The sequence below is a fragment of the Pagrus major genome, chromosome 12 (genome assembly GCF_040436345.1).
Source record: "Pagrus major chromosome 12, Pma_NU_1.0".
Taxonomy (NCBI): Eukaryota; Metazoa; Chordata; class Actinopteri; order Spariformes; family Sparidae; genus Pagrus; species Pagrus major.
The window spans coordinates 5,808,874-5,829,667 of record NC_133226.1 but is presented as its reverse complement, the minus strand read 5'-3'; the positions used below and the strand labels follow the sequence as shown (position 1 = coordinate 5,829,667).

Genomic DNA, 20,794 nt, shown 5'->3' with positions numbered 1-20,794 from the left:
TAGACGGTATTTTTTCCAATATTTTTAAAGAATATTCTTGTCATCATTAAATTTCTAAAGTGAAACCTTTAGAGAATTAAGACAATTCTGGAAAGTGGGAAACATTTGCGCTGACTGCAACTGTTGTCATGTTGCTCAGCGAAGAGGACGTCTTTAAAAAGTCCCTTTTTAAGAGCGCCTCTTTCTCAGCACCGCTTCTTCTCCTGCTGCGCGTGCTTCAAGATGCGACATCTGCTCTGTGGAACCACAGGACGCAGAATTCGCTTCTCCTTCCTCTCCAAACCTCATCCGCACAAAGAATGAGGGTCGATGTGTCGCTCTTGTGGCATACCTGACCTCATTCACATAAAGAATGAGAGTCATCTTGGCATGGACGGGACAAGAGGCGACGGTTCACGGGGGGCCCCTCGGGCCGGCGCCGTGCTGCCTGGACGGGAATCCTCCTCAGGAGTATCCAGGGATGAGCAGAAACAGGGTCATCCTGTTCATAAGGATGAGTATCTCCAGATAAGATGCTTTACAGCAACTGAGCAAAGAGAGGAGCCGAGTCCCATATCAACGCCCGGGGAGGCTGATCTCAGGAACCCAGTCGTTCAGACGGCGGCTCTCCTCACAGAACAGGTGCAGTTTCTCCAGAGCTGGGTCCTCCCAGGAACCTTCAGCTGGGTTCTGTTCACAAAGGAAGAGGAAGGAGACGTTAGTCACATGTTTTCTTTCAAAAAGCACCACATAAAGACTTGTGAGATGATAATATAATCTGCTTAGCGGAGCTCTACATACCGTGATGAGGACGCAGTGGGCGTCTTCGAGCTGGCCTGCCTTGTCGCCAACAATCTCAGCCAGACGCTGCATGTCACTCACTCTGACGATGCTGATGTCGTTGTCAAAGCAGAAGGACTGGATGAGGGTGAAGTGGATCTGCAGAGCGATGTCACACTCAAACTCCTCATCCACAGCCAGGACGCAGAAAGACACACTGTCCGGGTCACTGTGGAGACAAAGAAAAGTATTGTTAGCTGCTGCTGTTTGAAGTCGATTATGTTGGACTTTCAAAGCAGACGCCAAAGTTGTGTTTAAACTTTAAGTTTCATGTTTAGTCTACTTACTCAGTCATGATTTTAGCGCTCTCGTAGACTCCAACAGTGAGTCGCTCCTCGTTCTGAGCACAGTGCAGAGCTTCTTTCAGAGATTTTCCAGGAGACTGCATGGTGACGCTGTAGTTACAGTTCAGTTGATGTGATCACAAAGTCCAGAGAAGAGGGTTTGTGCTGCCTCCTACAATCTGCCAGCATTTATACTGAGGACCCGGCACACGCTCACTCTTTGATTGGCTGTTGGGGACACAAAGGCTACAACAGGCCTGCAGCCCCAACCCCACCCTCGGGGACGCGTGCCTATAGAAAAAGTCTTAGAAAGTTGGGGGCAGCTTTGGATGAAAGGATCAGATGTAGAAACTCTCTGACCTTTAAATGATTCTTTATAATGAAGCCACACAGAGAGAGCAGACTGCCATCGTCAAAGTCCTCAAAGTTCTGGAAGAGTTACAAGTGACCAATAACCCCCATTCACATGAGGATCATACATAGGTTCTTTATGTTCACAGATAAATTAATCGCTGACTATTTTGATTACAGATGAATCCGTTTGAGTGACTTTTTAAGAGAAATAAAGTCCAACTTGTGTGATCCCAGCTTCTTAAATGTGAATATTTTCTGGTTTCTGTCCTCCTCTGTGACAGTAAACTGAATATCTTCAGGTTGTGGAAAAAACAAGACATTTGAGGACGTCATGGTGGGCTTTGGGATACACTAATCGACATTTTTCAGCTTTTATAGACCAAACAACTATTTGGTTAATAGAGGAAATAATCAACAGATTAATCGACACAGCCCTTTCACATACACAGTGCTCTACATCATCGCTTAACATTTGACAAACCACGCCATCATGTTGTAGATTTTCTAATGTCATTTTTCAACATTACAGGCAGCCCTCCATGTTGTTCCAGATTTCAAGATTCAAGGTGTTTTCCCTTTCACTTCACTCAGCCATTGACTTCCAGTCATTTCTGTGCAGCAAAATCATTAGGCAGGCTATTTAAACTTGCTTGAGCAGTGCGATCCATCAAAGTGAGAATCAGGTCTGCATTCATTTCTGTCAAAATCACATTGTAATTGCATGGTAACACGGTTATAAAGTAAGCTTTTGAAGTTAAAAATGTATTTCCTCAGTTGTCCAGCCTACCATACATTTCTATACAAAGTGAAAATCCATTAGCATCGTGAAATTTGCTTGAGCTGTGTAACCCTTAACAGGGAGCATCGGGTCTGCATTCATTTTTGTCTGAATTCAGATGACTGTTATGAGGTAATGCAATGTCCACCTTGCACTTAGAAAAGTTTAGGTTCGACTTAAAATGTATTACTATGCAGTTATAATGTAACACTGGCAAAACTGAATGCAGACTTGCTGAGATTGAACACAGAGCAAGTTTCAACACTATAAAGAATAATAAGGCGACTGTAGGCGGGAGTAAAAAACCAGGTGCTCTTCGAGGGTAGGGCTGATAGTGGAGTAAAAATTAAAAAAACAGGGACTGTCCAGCTTACTTGAAATCAAAGTCCACGGTATTGATTGGCAGTCTAAGAAAGATTCGGAGGTTCTTTGATAATAAAAACAAAATCTTTTATTTATTAAAGGTGCAATATGTAAGAATTTTAGTTGAATACATTAAAAAATGAACAAAAACTATTAACAGAATGTTGATACGACATTATGACGCCTATGTATTGTGGTGCAGAGATATACTGAAGTCAGCACGCTAACCAGCTAGCTCTGACCCTCTCAGTTTATTCTATGCTGGCAGTGTAAAAAACAACACTCCCCTGGTGCTCCACCTCCCTAACCTAACTGCTAGCTGCACAGCTAACTGAGCTAATTGAGCTAACTAGCTAATGGTGGCTACAGTTAGCAGTGATTTTGGTGATATGCTGCAATGCTCCTCTTATCGTTTTGAGTATGGACTCCAGTTCTTACATATTGCACCTTTAACTCATGGATGAACCTGTGCATTTAGACTCCAAAGAGTTTTCATTAAGCAATGAAAACAGATGCTATAAATGTAAATATAGTTTAAACTGTCAAATGACATGTTAGTGCTGCCAGCTTCATTTGCAGTATCAACAATATTTCACAGAGATACAGCAGTACAAGTGCAGCATTATACAAAAAGCATCCTGTCACATGTTAGTTCTACTGATACAGTGGTTTCAGGACTGATTGATTTTTATGTTGTGCGGATATAACTGGAAGCCAACGACTGACTGGGCCGGTGGTGAAATATCATCTCACATCTGACCTTTAGTCTTGAAAAAATAAGCAAACAAAATAACCAAACACGACATTTAACACTTCCTGATGGTTTCGCTTCAGTTACAGTATATTTATGTCAAAAGTCAGTGTCGTTCTCTGACTGCTCTCAGGGTCCCTCATCAATCTGTCAAAGGTTAAGGGCTACTTTAAGTCTCCTGCTGACCGATTCTTTGTCAAACCTCATGTCTGTTTGAACTTTTTTACATTCTTAGCCCGTTTTGGGGGTTTTTCTTGAAAAGTGTAACTCTGAGTGTTCCTGTACTGTAATGTAAACTAGGCTGCAAGTAAAATAGATTCAAAATTCACAAAATGTACACATTCAAGTACAGTAGCCCCACACATGGTTTGCTAAAAGTTGCAAAAACACTATCACTTTATAATTACCATCGTTAATAAACAGTAAATGAAGGTAACAGTTAATTCACTGTTAACAAATAATGAAATGCTTTAATACCATTTATTAAGCAGTTGTTTATTGTGATGTTGCAGCTGACGTTTATAATAGTTTACAATTGTTTAACAAATGACTTATTAAGCATGTCATTGTTTGGTATAATAAACTATTAATTTAATTTACCAGCTATTAATGATTGTTATTATAAAGTGTTACTGCAAAAAAGCAAACACTATGTATGTGTGTGAAAAGTTAAGAGGAGGCAGTATATTGATACAGACACTTCTATGATGCAGTTTGGGACCATCCGAAGTGTCACAACTCTCAGATATCGACCATATTAATTGCATCGGATGTCAGACGGACTTTTACAACTCATGACCAATTTCACTGAATGAACTTTTCTTGTAGATCAGGCAGTGGCACGCGCCGCTGCTTTGCATGAGTAAAGCCAGGCCTCACTCGAGGCGCGTGGCATCAGGAGATGCCTGCATGCTTTATCTCTCTGTCTGCATCACGCTCCATAGCAACCGAGAGATACCATCTGTCCCCGGGGGGAAGGTGCAGAGAGGGCTGGACAAAGGAAGTCAGGCAGCACCTGCTGTGCGTAATGGCCTGTTTTCACTCGGCTGCAAATATGATTATTTCAACAAAATCCGGATTTAGGTGGAATCAGGTGTAAGTTTGTTGAAGTTTTGCTTGTTTTATATCTCGAACATACATCTTTGATGAATCAAAATCAGTAATTATTGCGCTCTTTCTATATCTACTAAACTATTGGCCTAGTTTCCCTCAAACCAAGTCATGTTTGCACACCAGACGTCAAATATTTCTCGTCCATATCATCTTATCTTGCAGCTTTAGACTCTTTCCATCTGTACAAAGAGGTTCAGCTCTTTACTGCTTCGCCGCAGGTCACCAGAAAAGAGCTTTGACCACCAACACCTGTCGCGCGCTGCCGGGGAGGCCTCCGTCTGGCAGATGTGCTTCACCAACAATAGGTCGGTATCGATTTGCACGCGCCTGCCCTGTGGCCATGCAAGCTGATCCTTCCTAAAATAGCTCAGTGTGTTTGAGTCTCTATCAGCTGGATCCAAATCAAACTTTGGCCCAAATGTAGACCTCTCTGCCGGCCGATGAGCTGATAAGTTTGCAGCACTGAAAGCGATGCAGAAATAAACAAACGATCGCGTCGCTGCGGTAACGTGCAGATAAGAGTTGGTCGTTTTTGTTTTGTTGTTTAACAGAACACACTTTCTGCATTCTTGCAGGTGTTTACAGTTCAAACCAACACTGATTTTATCTGCCTTTACATGTCTGATCAACTTTTGGTGATAACGCTTTTCATTGTGAAAGTTTAGACCATAAGCTCTCCTCTTTGGCATTCAAATTTAATCAAAACTCAGACAACAGGCTGGCGAATGTGGAGACTTGTAGACAATGGAGCGGCGCGCCCTGGGGTCGGGGTTGACCTGGGTTTAGGAGAGTGGAGAGGGAGGGGGGGTCCCTCATAGCGACAGTTCTCCATCTGCCGCTCTGCCATCCGCAGAACAATAGCGCTGAATCAATCACCGCCAACCTGTGTCTCCTGCAACGCCTCTCCTCTCGAGCCCCCCTCGTCTATTTACGCAGCAGCGGCAGCAGGCCTGACCTGATGCAAGATGTGTTTTGAATTATTATGCAGATAAAAATGATCCAAATAAGCACGAGCTGTCGGAAAGAACCTGTTCTATTAGTGGCGCAGGTGAAATAGAGCCGTGCGTAAAAGTTTCTTCGTGCGTAAAAGTGATCTGAAAAAACAAAAAGGTTGTCAGTAAACGAGTTTAATTTGAAATGAGGCTATACAAACCAAATCTAAAAATAACCATATAAGCACGGGCTGCAGGGGAGAACCTGTTCTTTTCGTGAAGCAGATTCAATAAAGTTGTGTGTAAAAGTTTTGTGGTGCGTAAAAGTGTTTGGAAATGAATAGAATACTGTCAGAAACAAGTATATTTCAAATCATTCAGGGAATACATGCACAGAAAATACTGAATACAATCAAATAAGCACGGACTGCAGGAGAAGAACAGCTCAGTCAGTGGAAATGGTGAGAAAGAGCTGTGCGTAAGGGTTTATTTGTGCTTAAAATTGATCGGAAATCAACAAAAAGTTGTCAGAAATCAGTTTAAATAACAGTTGGAGACATTTGGGGAATCCACGAACCAAACAACAAACAAAAGTGCAATAAAAACTTCACAAGTGTTCCTGTAGAGTTCAGTTCGTGTGGCCCCTGAACTCCCCAGAGTAAATAAATAAAAACCGAGTAGGGATTTTCTGGACAGCTGATGGCCACGTGGTCCGCATGGGCCAGCAATGCAGATTGCGCAGCACGCACCGCGTTCTGGCACGCGCTGGTCATTTGCATTTGTATGGGGCTCTGTGATAATAGAGGGCTTCTGCGCGCACAATGGGGCCGTTTTATGGCCAGCCTCTAGTCCACAGATGGCATCATCCACCTGCCCTTTCTCTCTTGCTGCTCGCGGAGAGGGGGGAGGGGACGCCTCACACTTTCTCTGTGTTGTTGCTGAAACAGAATCACCAAATATATTTAATGCAAGAAACAGTATAAGAGTTTGTTGAGTTTTCATCAGGAGGAGTTTATTCTTTTATGTTTTTAAAGACTGAAATGTGGCTCATGGGGACAAATCTGGTCTGTGACTAGTTTTTGTGTTTCCAAAAAGGACAACCTGAGCTGCTGTGCACGTTTAAGAGTTCTTACACATGCATGGAAAAGTGCAATTAATGCAGCGTGCATCTCTGCAGCTGCAATCACCTGCAGTGGTTTCTCTAATCTGCACTAAACTTCTGCAGAGTGATCAAACTTTCTTTTTTTAATGAAGCTATTTTTAGTTTCGGGCCAGGCTGCAGCGCTCGGAGGGGGGAGCGTGCGTGGCTCGATGACCCCCATCAATCTGCCACGAGCCGGAGTGTGACAATGGCATTATCATACCAATACACCATTCAGCCCGAGCCAATCAGGGCGCAGCGCTTTCAATGCGCCGCACGAGCTGCAGAGTATAAGAGGAGGAGGCTGCAGGTTTGAAGGCACTCTGCTCCCTTTCGGATTTACTCTCCGTACAAACTCTCTACAACTCTCCCTTTGCGGAATATCTACATCATCTTCATCATGACTTTTGAGGAAGTTCTGATCCAGAAACCCGCCGAGCGTGCTCAGTGCACCGGCACAGCCCTGGAGGAGGTCCTGGAGTCTGCTAAAGACAACGACTCCCTCACCGTGGGTGTCTACGAGTGCGCTAAAGTTATGAACCTGTAAGTATGAGACTCTCAGCTCAAGAGTTACAGCTTTCTGTATTTTCATCAATCATGTGTTGTAGTTTGGATGTTTTTTTTTGGATGGAATCTTATGTTTTCTTTTTCTTTGTCTCCACAGTGACCCGGACAGTGTGTCTTTCTGCGTCCTGGCTGTGGATGAGGAGTTTGAGTGTGACATCGCTCTGCAGATCCACTTCACCCTCATCCAGTCCTTCTGCTTTGACAACGACATCAGCATCGTCAGAGTGAGCGACATGCAGCGTCTGGCTGAGATTGTTGGCGACAAGGCAGGCCAGCTCGAAGACGCCCACTGCGTCCTCATCACGGTATGTAGAGCTCCGCTAAGCAGATTATATTATCATCTCACAAGTCTTTATGTGGTGCTTTTTGAAAGAAAACATGTGACTAACGTCTCCTTCCTCTTCCTTTGTGAACAGAACCCAGCTGAAGGTTCCTGGGAGGACCCAGCTCTGGAGAAACTGCACCTGTTCTGTGAGGAGAGCCGCCGTCTGAACGACTGGGTTCCTGAGATCAGCCTCCCCGGGCGTTGATCTGGGACTCGGCTCCTCTCTTTGCTCAGTTGCTGTAAAGCATCTTATCTGGAAATACTCATCCTTATGAACAGGATGACCCTGTTTCTGCTCATCCCTGGATACTCCTGAGGAGGATTCCCGTCCAGGCAGCACGGCGCCGGCCCGAGGGGCCCCCCGTGAACCGTCGCCTCTTGTCCCGTCCATGCCAAGATGACTCTCATTCTTTATGTGAATGAGGTCAGGTATGCCACAAGAGCGACACATCGACCCTCATTCTTTGTGCGGATGAGGTTTGGAGAGGAAGGAGAAGCGAATTCTGCGTCCTGTGGTTCCACAGAGCAGATGTCGCATCTTGAAGCACGCGCAGCAGGAGAAGAAGCGGTGCTGAGAAAGAGGCGCTCTTAAAAAGGGACTTTTTAAAGACGTCCTCTTCGCTGAGCAACATGACAACAGTTGCAGTCAGCGCAAATGTTTCCCACTTTCCAGAATTGTCTTAATTCTCTAAAGGTTTCACTTTAGAAATTTAATGATGACAAGAATATTCTTTAAAAACATGAAAAAATAAAAAAATAAAGTCTTTTCTCTAAAGATTTTACTTTAGAAAATGGCGAAATTAAGTTAATGTTAAAAATGATGAGAATTTGTAAGATTTTCTTATAAACACTGTCATAATATACTGAAAACAAATGTTAAAAATGAAAATATCTGACTTGAGATGTTGTGATCCTGATGGAACAATGTTGGAAACAAATTAATTTATACCATGATGAGTTTCACAGTAGAAATTGTTGGAATCAAGTGGAAAATGATTAATAAAAAAACACAAATATAATATTTCTTGCTTTGACGTGTTTTCACTTTCTCTTATAAAGCGGGGTTTATGCTGTGAGTTGTGTGTGCGTTGTGTGTTTGGGTGCAGGAGGTGGTGAGGGGGCAGAGGGAGGAGGGTGATTACAAAAGTTTAAAACTCAGCAAATTTGCATGGAAGGCGCTAAGGCCTGTCATCTGCTCCATGTTGCCCTGTAGTAAAAAAAAAAAAAAAAAAAAAAACTGGGTCCCTCCTCCAGCAGAACTCATCTGCATGTGTATGGCGCAGCGCACAATAGCGGAGCTCTGGGCCTGTCAGCTCCAGCGGTCCGCACAGAGCGCCTATTGTCTGGCCTGCAGATGTCTCCGCAGCCAAGCTGCGCCATCTGCCGCTTCCTGAAGGTGGGGGTCGGGCAGGGCAGGGCTGGGAGGAGCCGGGGGTTACTGGGTTTTCAGTGCCAGAGGGGGCAGCCGGGCTGGGTCTGGCCGGTTTGGGCCGGTTGTGGACACGGAGAGGGGTCCCGAGTATCATCTGGTGTCCTGCCAGCTGCCGTCGGGACTATTATTTACTCGCACGCACTTAGTGAAACTTTGGTAAACAGGCCACAAAGACGCGAGATCAGCTCTGTTTGGGTGCAGCAGCAGCAGCCACCTGCTCTGCGCCTCAACAATGAAATCTGCGTGACGCATCAGTTCTTTTTCACCACTTTATTTAGTTTTCCATGAACAATAAGAATCCTTTCAACAGACAGAATTGGTTTAAGTGTCTGTGAGATTTCTCTTTAACAAACATACAATGCTGTTCACTAAACCTCCACTGTGCACGCAGGAGGATTGAAAAGCAGAAATCAGGTGCACAAATATATTTTGCATGAAACTTCTCTTGCTGATGGAAATCCAGTTTATACCAATGCAGTTTTTTTGTTTTATATATTTTTTCATGGCTCTCTGACTCTGGGAACAAAAGTTACACAACATGACGTTTTCATTTTTTCTGACATTTCTCTCATTTTTGCTTTTCTTCTTTAAAATACTGCTTATACATAATAAATACTTTTACATCTTCATGCCTCTAAAAATCCTTACAAAGCAAATCATTTGAGAAAGGCAAAACACTTCTTAGCTGAATGTATAAGGATGCTTTTACTTTGACTTTTCTTTTTTTTCATCAGGCACTTTTATATATACCTTAGGCTATACCAAACAGTTGCACTGGAAGGAGTAAAACAAATGTATCAAAAGCTTAAATGTATTTTTCAGTAACAACTACAAAACACTTAAACAATGTCAAATGTACAATAAATAAACAATGTCACAATAAACAATGTCAAATGTACAATAAAAAATCACTACTGCTACTAGTTTTGTGTTTGTATAAAAGAAGGAGTGTGTATAAAAACTGCTGAAGCGTCTCTTTCAGTCTGTTTATGAAAGCACACACAGTTTGGAGGTGTGTCTGAGGCCCCTGTAGGCCCGGAGCCCCTCCCTCTTGGGGTCCCTGACCATCCCTCGCACCACTGGGGGACTGTCGCAGCCCCTCCTCTGCTGGGCTCGGTGCAGCAGGATCCGATAAACCCCGGTGACGGGGCTGCGGCTGTCTTTGATCTGATTGTTCTGGAGGTGCTCCGCGGTGATACCGAGCTCCTCCAGCGAGCTCCTGACCTCCTCCTCTTCCTCCTCCAGGCCCCAGGGCTCCGAGTCAATCAGGCTCTGCAAAGAGCTTGTTGTTTCGGAAGTCACCAACGACCAGGGAAACTCCACAGGTAAGAGCCAATCACAGCCCAGCATCTGGTCGACAGCGTAACGGTCCGCGGGGGCCGTCTTTAAGATGCCCTTGATGAGCCTCTGGCAGGGCCCGGGTACCCACGGGGGGACCGTGTAGGCGGCGTCGATGATGCAGCGCCGCAGCTTCCCCATGGTCTCAGCGCGGAACGGCATGGTGCCGGTCACCATGAAGAACAGCAGGACCCCCATGGCCCACACGTCCACTGGGGGTCCCTGGTAGCACTCGTCCCTGAAGAGCTCCGGGGCGGCGTAGGGTGGAGAGCCACAGAAGGTGTCCAGGGCGTCATTGCGGTTTGAAACCTGCGTGCTGAATCCAAAGTCGGCCACCTTGACGCAGCCGCTGCTGGTGAACAGGACGTTCTCAGCCTTCAGGTCCCGATGGATGACGTTGATGCTGTGCTGCACATCAAAATATAGAAGCTGGTTACATATTTGTAAATATCAAACACATCTGATATAAAGACTTTTCTGTGGGACTGGATGTTTTATTTTACACCGTAATACATCTGCTCCAGGTTGCCCTGTGGAGTCCCTCCTCCAGCAGACCTGTGTTTATTCAGCTGCATGAACACTTGTGACGTGGAGAGATGTAATGCTGACTGATTGTTGTGTCTCTCCATTATGTTCTGCACTGATGCTTCACTCTTGTGTATAAGGTTCTAAAAGGTAATACATGCTCATCACAGTTTCCCAGAGCCCAAAGGCTGAAAAATAATATAAAAGCAACAAATTTGTCTTAACCATATGTGCTTCAAAACTATCTTATTTTAACACGACTTATTGTGATAAATGAATAAAACGGCGTGATGTGAAAAAAAGAAACCAGAAACTGGAGCTCAGAGCTGTTTCTATGTCACTTACCATGTATTTGATGGCAGAGAGGATCTGGGCGAAGGTGATCTTGCTGGCGTTGTCAGACAGTTTTCCCTCGTTGCAGATCTTGTTGTGAAGGTCTCCTCCTCCAGCGTACTCCAGCACCAGGTAGAGGCGGCTCGGCATCTCCACCACCTCGTACAGATACACCACATTGGGGTGCCTGAGCACCTCCATGCTGCTGATCTCCCTGGAGAGCAGACGCTGGGCCTGAGAGTCCAACCTGGTCTTATCCAGGATCTTCAGGGCGACTTTGTCTATGGGAGGGACAAATGAAAGGACATGAAACCATTACACAGCAGTCTAGCTGTCAACAAGGGGTAAAATAGGAAAATAGGAACTACTAGGGACTTTTGTACAACACTAGAAGCTAAACAAATACAAGAACAAATAACTTAAACTGAAATTATAAGTCAGTAAACAGAAAATAATCCGGTGATTATGTAATCAATTTATCCAGTTTATCTTTGAATTAAAGTTTCATATTCAAAAGTTCAAAAGTTCAAAAGTTGTTGAAGGACAGTGATAATTGGCATCGCCATCATTAGAAATGGCATTTTAAGCAAGAGACAACCGTCTGAGACAGTGTTTCAAGTGAGAGACCACTGTTCGAGATGGCTTTTCAAACGGAGGCCACTGTTCAAGACAGTTTCAAAATGTGTATGTGATGAACCACTGGATATTATTATTAGAAAACATGATCTTTTTTCCTGACCCAGACCAGGTGTTTTTCATACCTGAATGTAACCAGGCTATAAGCCCAGCATTGTCACAAGATTAAATAAAAAATAAATAAATTAAAACTTTTCCATGGTTTGCAGAAACGTACATTGCCAACATGTATTTTGGTGACTGGGTTGGTGTTTCCAGCTTCTCTAATATTAGAATTTCCTTTGTTTTGTATCAACTGTTAATTCAGATCGTCTGGTCGGACAAAACAAGGCATTTAAAAACATCACCTTGGACTACGGAAACTTATAATGGGCTGTTTCACCATAGTGATGATTGGCATCAGTAATGATCATACTGGTTAGTTATGGTGTCATTACTTCTGACATTTTATAGATGAAACATTGACAAAAATATGTAAACAGTGGCTGCAGTCGTACTATGGACTAGGGTTCTGCCATCTGACCTGAAACCCAATGGGGTCTGTTCAGGTGCATAAAGCTTGGGTTTGGGTTATTTCTGAATGTAACTTATAAAGAAATTTCTCTTTGAGACTGAGCATATAGTCTGTATCTGTGCATGTCATGTCGAGAACACGTGAAATTCCCACGTGAGCAGCCTGAGACTGAGAGTGTAGCCAGTGTGTTGCATAATGATGAGTGAAATAAAGCGAGCTCTGCTCTCAAGGACACAAGTACGGACTGGGTTCAGGTCTCAGTTTTAGGCTTGTGCTGAACTCTATAAACAAAGGTGTGCAGGTCGTCTTTTTCTTTTTTCTATGTTGTTTACTGGCATCACGTTTAACTTTGAATAAACACTCTGTTGCTCATCCCTTTCCTTAAGATGTTCATAAGGTGTTCTGAGTCTCTCTTGTTTTGTAAATAAAAGGGCTAAATAGTGAAGGCACATAGGGATGGATAATTACAGGTGCTTTGTTGTTTTGAATGTACACCTACCTTTAGTCAGAGCATGAAAAGCCAGTTTGACCCTGGAGAAGGTCCCGCAGCCGATTTCCCCGCGGACCTTGTAGAAGCCCACCCTGCGGCCTATGATCAGCTCCTTGATCGTACTCTCGTCCTTGCACATGCTGGTGGTGAGCTTCTGCAGAGGGGTGAGGCGCAGCGAGCCATCGGCCTCCTCATCATCTGGGCCGATTTCGGAGCTGTCCGTCAGACTGTAGGTGCTGTGGTGGAACCTGGGGAGCGTCACCTGGTACTGGCTTCCAGGCATGTTTGCAGCAGGCTGGAGACAAGATCATCTTTAAAAACACAATAATGTCATTAAGTCTTTGCTTTGTCTTTGGTTTGGACATACAGTAGTTACTTTTTACCCCCTGAAAATGCTGATGGGATGTTTAAAAAGCCATATTCATTATTTTGTAAAATACAGTATACAGAAAGGGTTAACTTGTGAGACCAGATGCTTTAGTAAAGTTTCCCTATTAATTACTTAAAACCTTATGTCCGTGATTTTCCCTTTAAATTTCCCCTAAAGAATCTCTACACTAAGTAATCTTCTCTACACTTCAATGCTTTTAAAATCAAATACAAATTCTTAGCTGTCTTATGCAACATTGTGTACTAATATTATGGTACTTTTACTAGAAACATTTAGCTGCAAACAGAGATGAAGAATATGAAAAAAACAAGATTCCTGTTTTCTTACCAAGTTTCCAAATTGCTGCTCTGCATCAAAACAAAGTGGTAGAATCCACTGCATGCAGCAGTACAAAAGAAGTTGTTCTTTTGGCACAGCAACATCCAAAATTCAATTTCTTCACTTACATGCTGAAGTCTAACACAGTTTGTGTCCCCGCAGAAAGTCCTGTCCTCGGGAGCAGAACACTGCCGTCATCGTCTGCTCCTCTGTGCTCTCTGACAGAGTACTGTACGCTGATGGACAAAAACAACTGAAGGGTAGGGGGCAACCATGTGTTTGAGCCATCGGACCAGTGAACACACTGTACGGGCTTCGCTGGCCACACCCCTCACAGCTCACCTCTGCCTGCATTCATCCTCTACTCCTCGCTGAGGGACGAAGGATTAAGGTGGTGTCATGAACCGTAATCCTGTTTTAATTTAGGTCTGTCCCAATCTCTTCAAACAACTAACATCAGTTCAGGGCCACAAAAATGAGGCCAACATGACGCAAGAGACGACAAATGTGCACATTTGTTCGTATCTGCAGCGTATATAATCAGGATGCTTTAGTTTGCAGGTTTAGCAGAGTGGCCTTGTGTGAGAGAATCGACTATGTTTGCAGCGAAGGTTGATCTCAGTGATCTCCTGGCTTTTGTGAAGATGAAACGTTATGCAATGGCATTACCCAATGTTCCCATTGAGATTAGCTCTCTGTCCCCTTTAGACGCTGGCTGAGCAGCAGAGATAAAGAGATTAAAAAGCATGAGGTCAACACTTCACCTGGCAGCGCATGTTCATTCAGGTGTTTTGTCCCTGTGAGGAGCAGTGGAGGGACAGGGGTTGTGCGAACAACTTTTAGTTTTATCACAGATGTATTGGTAGAGCTACGAAGTCTAGTTTCAACTGGGCTGCAGTGCGTGTAGGCTGATTGCTGCATTGTCAATCACAGATATGGAGCTTGGTATTGAGTTCAAACCAGTCAGGCAGGAGTGTATAATAACTGCAGCACTATGAATTTTCTCATTGAATGCTCTACTCTGCTGGTAAAAATCAAAGTTGGTCCATATAAAGAAACAGATTCTTCATTAATTATTCAGGTATACTTAAAAGTTTTTAGGCTACTGAGAAAAGCAGATCTTTGCAAGTATTTGCTTTTCTAAACATCAGTGATGGAAAAACAAGAATTGGAGTTCACGAGTTCTTCTTTTCCAAAATATTAAGACTACATGTTGTCCAAGGAAAAAAGGAGAGATGAGTTGAATGATTTATTTTTTCTTTGAATGGAATTAATCTGATTCACTCTGAAGTGCGTCTATGCCTCCCCCTCCCTCCCTCCCTCCCATGCAGGCGTCTGATTAGATTAAAGCATTAGACAGGAATACGGCCTGTGTTTAAATGTGTTCTCTGCGCACTGGTCACCTGCACGCTGGGTGCTGAAACTGCAGACCTAATGAAGTATGGCGGTGCACAACATAGAAGCACAGTTAAAAGAAATGCTTTTAAATTAACCTGAAAGACAAATCTGCAAATTTAAAAACATTTCAGTCACTCCTGCCCCTTCTGTGACTCTGTGCACCCGCCGAGCTGACAGATCAGCAGCTTGTTAGCCTCTAAACAAATGAGATCTTTCTCTTCTTCAGACGGCCGTCGCTGAGGCTGCAGACACGCTGGTTCTCTTCCAGCTCTGCGATTCTCTGACGCAGAGCCCCAATCTCCTTGTTCTTCTCCTCCTGGAAGAACTGCAGCTTCTGAGGACACACGCACAGATAATCCTCACACACAAACACTAGAAAGAGGCAAAATAAACAGCACAGCTGACGTTGATGTCCTATAAAAACACCACCCACTCATTTCTAATCTGATATTCAGTGATTCTTGTGAGTGCTGCACCTAGTAATGTAATCATGTGTGGTGTGCTTTCTAGGTACTGACTGCTATCATTTCTTTTTAGAGCTAGCACTAGTGATTATTCTTTATCTCATAAAATGATGAAAAATGCACAATTTCTCACCTTCAAATTACTATTTAATTTACAATGATGTAAACCAGAAAAAAAACAGCTATAACCGGAGTAGGTTTGATATTTTTACTGATAAACACAATCAATTGGCTGATAACTGGATGATGGAAGAGAAATAGCTGCTGACAATCTTTTGCTAACAACCTTCAACAGAACTATTTGTGTTCAGACTTCCAGTGCAATTGTGTTTGTGTTTATGATGTTAATGTATCAACTTGTAGTAGTAGTAGAAGTACGTTTTCCACGGATCTGTTGATTCAGATACTGTTTATATGATACGTATGAAATGTACAGATTTAATGTAGCTGTTATTTGCAGAAACATACAATGACATTGTTTTATTTTGGTGACTGGGCTGCAAGAAGAAAATAACAATAAACTGGAGTTTCAAGCATGTTTTGTGTACACACTCCACACACGCACGCACATGTTTGTTGCTTACCTTGCTATCTAGCTAAAGCCCATGTTTGTACAGTGAGCATATTAGCTGCTTAGAGTGAATAAATCACTACAGTGGTCAAATCCATGAACTTGAGTGACTTGAAAATTAGTCTGAATACCCACGAGGCTACTTTCTGTGTCAGACTTCTGTCTTTCAGGCATATTACAAAGCTGACGAGGCATTCTGGTAAGTGGGATGTAGCCTGATGTTACTAAGAAGGAGGGACTAACAAGATGAGGCATTCAGGTCAAATCTCTTATACTTTGTTCAGCTCTCTGCTCTCTGAGATTTGCGGGCCAAGGACACCCCGTACAAACTTAAACCATGTTGCAAGATCAAACATGTGAGACATTCCTGCTTACCAAGACCTTGAGATACAAACTGATCAGCACTTAAAATTGTAATGTAACTTGTTAGTCAGCCTCTGTAATGAAAAAAGAGAGGATGTGAAGGTACAGTGTGAGCAGCTCACCCTCTTGAAGACACTCTGTGGAAGAAGGTTGGAACCGTGTTGCTGCTGCTGCTGTCGGCTCATCTGAGCTGTACTCTGAACTCTGGCTAACTTCGCACCAAACTGCAAAAACATACGGAGCAGAACACCAAAAAGCTCAGAGAGAGGCGCAGTCCACAGCAGGATTATACTGACTTGAAAAGACTTCTGCTCATTTCAATGAGCTTTCCTGAAAATACTTCTAACTGATGTGAACAGCGTCATGTTGTCTATTAGCGTTGCTGCTAACTACAATTTTTATTATTGTTTAATCTGACAAATCTTCAAATTTCCCTCTTTTGTCCAACCAACAGTCCAAAACCCAAAGACTCTTCATTTGCTGTCATAACCGACAAAGAAAAGCACCAAATCCTCACATTTGACAATGTAATGTTTGATGTTTTGCTTAAAGAAATTACTGAAACATTTAATCGATTAACAAAATAGTTGTCAATTCGTTTTCTCTTGATCGACTAATTGTTGAAGCTCTATATTCAAATTACATTTCAGCTGTTCTCTTCTGCAGACAGTCTTACTCAAACTATTAACCACTTTAATCCTGCAGAACACCCATCACTGTCCTCAATAAACTGCATTCCATTGACAGGTCCTTAAAGATATTATTCATTGGCATGAGCTTCATATCAGCATATAAATATTAATGATTATTATACAACAGCCCTTTTATTTACTACAATACATGGTTCATCAGTTTCTCCACAGTGTAGATTTTCATTTACCTCCATCTGAGACTTGAGGAGCTCGCTCTGCCTCTCCCTCTCCTGCTCCTTCAGCCTCCTCTTCATCTCCTCCACGTCCACATCCTTTTTCTCCAGCAGCTTCTTTACTTCAGCGTCTTTAGCTTCCACTGTTGGGGAGTACACCATCGACAGGCACAGGACAAACGCTGAGCAATCTTTAACTTACTTGTTTTGATGTTCTCTGTTTTTGTCTTATTTCATTTCTGTTCTGCTGCTCTGCTCTGAGGCTGTGGGCTCATATCAAGACAAACCTTTCATTTATTCTTGTTATGAACTCCCACAATGTCAACATTAGTGTTCAACATTAGTTTCAGGATATATCTGATCCACTGTTTATGTCTTGCATTAAGACTTTGGGACTGTAAGGAGGTTATGTATTATATGTATAATGTTATTATTCCCTGGAACATCTTAGATCTCAGTGTGTGAAGCATTCTGTGAGCTCTTACACTGATTGACAGCCTGTCTCTGGACATCCTCCACCTCCCTCCTACACTGCTGCCTCACAGTCTCTAGCGCCCCCTTGTGTCGCTCTCCTTCCGCTCTCATTTCACTGACCAGCTGCTGAACCTCAGCCTCTCTGTCCTGACGACAACAAACAGGCCACAAACCACATTACTGATTGATGTTGAGTTAAAATTACTACTTGAGAAACATTTGGGATTGCTACCTAGTTCTGAGGTTTTGAAAGGCACAAAAGAGCTTTAAAATATGGGCAAGACTGGAGAGAGTCCAGTCAACATTATGTGGAATTGAAGAGTTGAGCTACAGTCCTGAAAAACCTGAAAAGTGCTTCTGCCTCGTAGTTTTTTCTACCACCAGACAAAACAGATGCACATGTCACTGCTGTTCCATAACATACATTTATATTAACCTTGCACATTAGACACTGATAATAAGAAAATGCTAAACATCTCTAACCACAAATCAAATCAAATCATTTTGTCACCAAAAATGAATTCCTGTCTGAGGAACACTGGCCTTTGCTGCTCTAGCTTTGACTGATGATCGGTTTTACTGTATTTTGTATTAAAAGAACATCAATACAATAGAAAATGACACACTATCATTCTGGATGGACTGTTTATCCTCAGTAGTGACTGCAGAGCTCTCAAAGCTTAATATTGGTGTGTGCATAATTCAGGGGTCTGAGACTGGGCCTCCCCTGAGACACCTCCCATTCCTCCTCAGTTTACACGCTCAGTTACACTCACTTAACTGGATACCTGGGATCATTATTTTGTTATTTGATCTCGACAATTGAGCCAAGACAAGCTAATATTGCTCTTTGATATAACTTCAGAAGTTACCAAATACATGAATAAAGCTCTGTCTAAAGGGATTTGTTAGTTTATGGCTGGGAAAGTGGAAAAAATAGTAAAATTCCCCCAAATCCCTGTTTCTGAACCATCAGTTTAAACAAATCACACATATTTGGGATTTTCTATATGATCGTTTTGATTATCAACGTAATAACTGGGCTACAAAAGATGAATAAATGTCTGTGAACGTTACTAACATACATGCCAAGATATAGAAAACATTACCTCATCCACAGGCCATATACGGAAAGGGAAACCTTTTAATTAAACTTCTTGTGGGTCAGTGTCAGGTCTTACCTCTGCCGCTCTCTCACGCTGTTGTTTCAGGTCGGCCATATCTTTCTTCAGCTTCTCATTCTCCACTACAACATGACACAGTTTCATGATATAATCCTGACAAATAATTTCATGTGTAATTTTACAACATTAACAGTGGTGCTTTGGGGGTATTAATGATTATGGATCCCAGATATAAGTATAATACTAAATAGATGTCAAACAGAATATAATACATTTAACTTCAAAGCAACACTATTAAATACAGAACTGGGAGTTTTTGTTGTTGACTGGTGGGATTAGTGGTAAACTTGTGCAGCAAAAGTGCTTCGGGTTTGTCTTGTGTATTTTTTAATCCTTCATCCTCGAGTTTTTAAATATCCAGGAATTTTCTTTCATCATGACACAAAGATGTACACACACACACACACACACACACACACACACACACACACACACACACACACCAGTGTGGTTTTGTCCAGTGGTTTAGTACATTTACCTCTTAGGTTGCACTGCGCCTGCAGAGTGTGCTGTAGACTGTTCACAGTAACAAGAAGACTGTCCTTCTCTGCAACAGGTAGGACAATAGAATAAGCAACTTTTAATGTTGTTGTTTTTATATTATAAATGCCATACATATGTACAGGTTCCAGTATAAAACAACTCAATTAGGGACATACAGTTTATAACACTGCTTAAATGGATCTGATGTGTTGCTGAAACTCACCCATCCTGCGTTTTGTCCAAATACTGTAGGTTCAATTAATATTTACCAGTCTGACACTGTGCACTGTCTACTGATGCTGACCTGCTGTACACTGTATAAGAAGGTCCCTAATACATCAGTCCATGTGTACATTTCCATTATTTTTAGGATTTCTTTTCCCTGAACTGAAAACTGAAGAAAACCAGGTCAGGGCTGTCATTGGGACAAATCACCAGCAGAGGGAGACAAACACCAACACAAGCACCACAGGGATTTTACAGTTCAGAAAACAAACACTGCAGTGAAAAGTAAGATATTTAATGCTCCAGGCTCTCAGGAGAGGACACACACTCACCTTCACTCACACTTTTCTCCTTGGTCACGTAGAATTTCAGGAGTCTGTTGGCGTCCTCCAGCACGACATCCAACATGCTGTTTCTGCCATTAACCTCTGTGATCTTCTGTTGATCAGAGTTCAGTGTATATTCAGAGTTTTTAATTTATTTTAGTGCATTTACTGTTCATCGTTCATGGATTTCTATAGTATTCAGTTTCTCTCTTGTGTTTTTATGTGACTTGTCTGCTGTAACAGTACAATTATACAATATAGAGGAAAACATGCAGAAGCAAGTGACTAGCATGTTAACGTTAATTACAGACTTGACACAGCTAACCACATAAAGTTAACTTCTTTGAAACAGTAAAATTATGACTAAGGTTACCACTTTCCTTAAGCCCCTGTAATTATCTATTTGCAGAGGAGGGATGTTTCTTCAACCCATTTTCATACTCTTTAGTCGGACTTATAAAGTCGCAAAAACAGAAATAACGTCGAGATAATAGAAATGGCAGACGTCCGTAATTAGCGTTAGCATCTGTGAGTTAAGCTAGTTAGCTGGCAGTGACTTACCTGTTCCAGTTGAGTGAACTTCTCCATAAACGTGTCAAGGTTAACACAGTTTGGCTTTATCATTTTGCCAGTTAAAGAAGGACCAAACGACTGTAAAAGATGAATAATACTCCCGCTTCAGGGTTAAAATCAAGTTAAAATCTCAGCTAGCTATGAGCGAGCTACGCAGTTGAAAGCTAAGCAGGAGCTGGTAAGCAGCAGCGCTTGGTTAGTGCACAGAGATGTTATGTGAGTACACTCTCAGCTACTTTAATATGATTTTAATACACTTTAACTTACTAAACATTTCAGAGCAAAGTCTGTGTATGGAGATTTTCATGTATGCCTATGTAAATAATTTAGCACCCTGAAAGGCAGCTGTCTCACTAAACTCATGTTATTGTTAAGTAAGTTGCACCAAAATTAAATTTTAATGCAGCCTATTCAGTATTTTCCCAGTGCTGCTGCTCTTACTGAAGCGACATCTGTAGGGCGTA

At 42.5% G+C, this 20,794-nt stretch overlaps 4 protein-coding genes across 5 annotated transcripts; 1 reads left to right on the top strand and 3 right to left on the bottom strand.

Annotated features, from left to right (window-relative positions):
* Positions 1-555: 555 nt before the first annotated feature.
* Positions 556-1,207, bottom strand: LOC141006077 (growth arrest and DNA damage-inducible protein GADD45 gamma-like). The gene is made up of 3 exons (XM_073478187.1): positions 1,107-1,207; positions 781-988; positions 556-669 (listed from the first exon to the last, which is right to left on the bottom strand). Exons 1-3 carry the CDS (start codon positions 1,205-1,207, stop codon positions 556-558), a joined length of 423 nt encoding a protein of 140 aa, XP_073334288.1.
* Positions 1,208-6,935: 5,728 nt separating this feature from the next.
* Positions 6,936-7,632, top strand: gadd45gb.1 (growth arrest and DNA-damage-inducible, gamma b, tandem duplicate 1). Its single transcript, XM_073478230.1, has 3 exons — positions 6,936-7,078; positions 7,200-7,407; positions 7,519-7,632. The coding sequence occupies exons 1-3, from the start codon at positions 6,936-6,938 to the stop codon at positions 7,630-7,632; spliced, it is 465 nt and encodes a 154-aa protein (XP_073334331.1).
* A 1,496-nt stretch (positions 7,633-9,128) lies between these two features.
* On the bottom strand, positions 9,129-14,628 carry nim1kb (NIM1 serine/threonine protein kinase). Of its 2 annotated transcripts, XM_073477401.1 has the most exons (4): positions 13,414-14,628; positions 12,705-13,006; positions 11,068-11,336; positions 9,129-10,605 (listed from the first exon to the last, which is right to left on the bottom strand). In XM_073477401.1, exons 2-4 carry the CDS (start codon positions 12,976-12,978, stop codon positions 9,847-9,849), a joined length of 1,302 nt encoding a protein of 433 aa, XP_073333502.1. In that variant the 5' UTR covers positions 12,979-13,006; positions 13,414-14,628; the 3' UTR covers positions 9,129-9,846. The 2 variants fall into 2 exon arrangements, with proteins under 2 accessions (XP_073333502.1, XP_073333501.1); XM_073477400.1 differs by lacking the exon at positions 13,414-14,628 and having other exon boundaries at positions 12,705-13,174.
* A 115-nt stretch (positions 14,629-14,743) lies between these two features.
* On the bottom strand, positions 14,744-20,499 carry LOC141006302 (coiled-coil domain-containing protein 152). The gene is made up of 8 exons (XM_073478458.1): positions 20,319-20,499; positions 19,764-19,869; positions 19,202-19,270; positions 18,721-18,785; positions 17,551-17,686; positions 17,081-17,208; positions 16,323-16,424; positions 14,744-15,136 (listed from the first exon to the last, which is right to left on the bottom strand). The coding sequence occupies exons 1-8, from the start codon at positions 20,379-20,381 to the stop codon at positions 14,999-15,001; spliced, it is 807 nt and encodes a 268-aa protein (XP_073334559.1). The 5' UTR covers positions 20,382-20,499; the 3' UTR covers positions 14,744-14,998.
* Between the last annotated feature and the right edge of the window lie 295 nt (positions 20,500-20,794).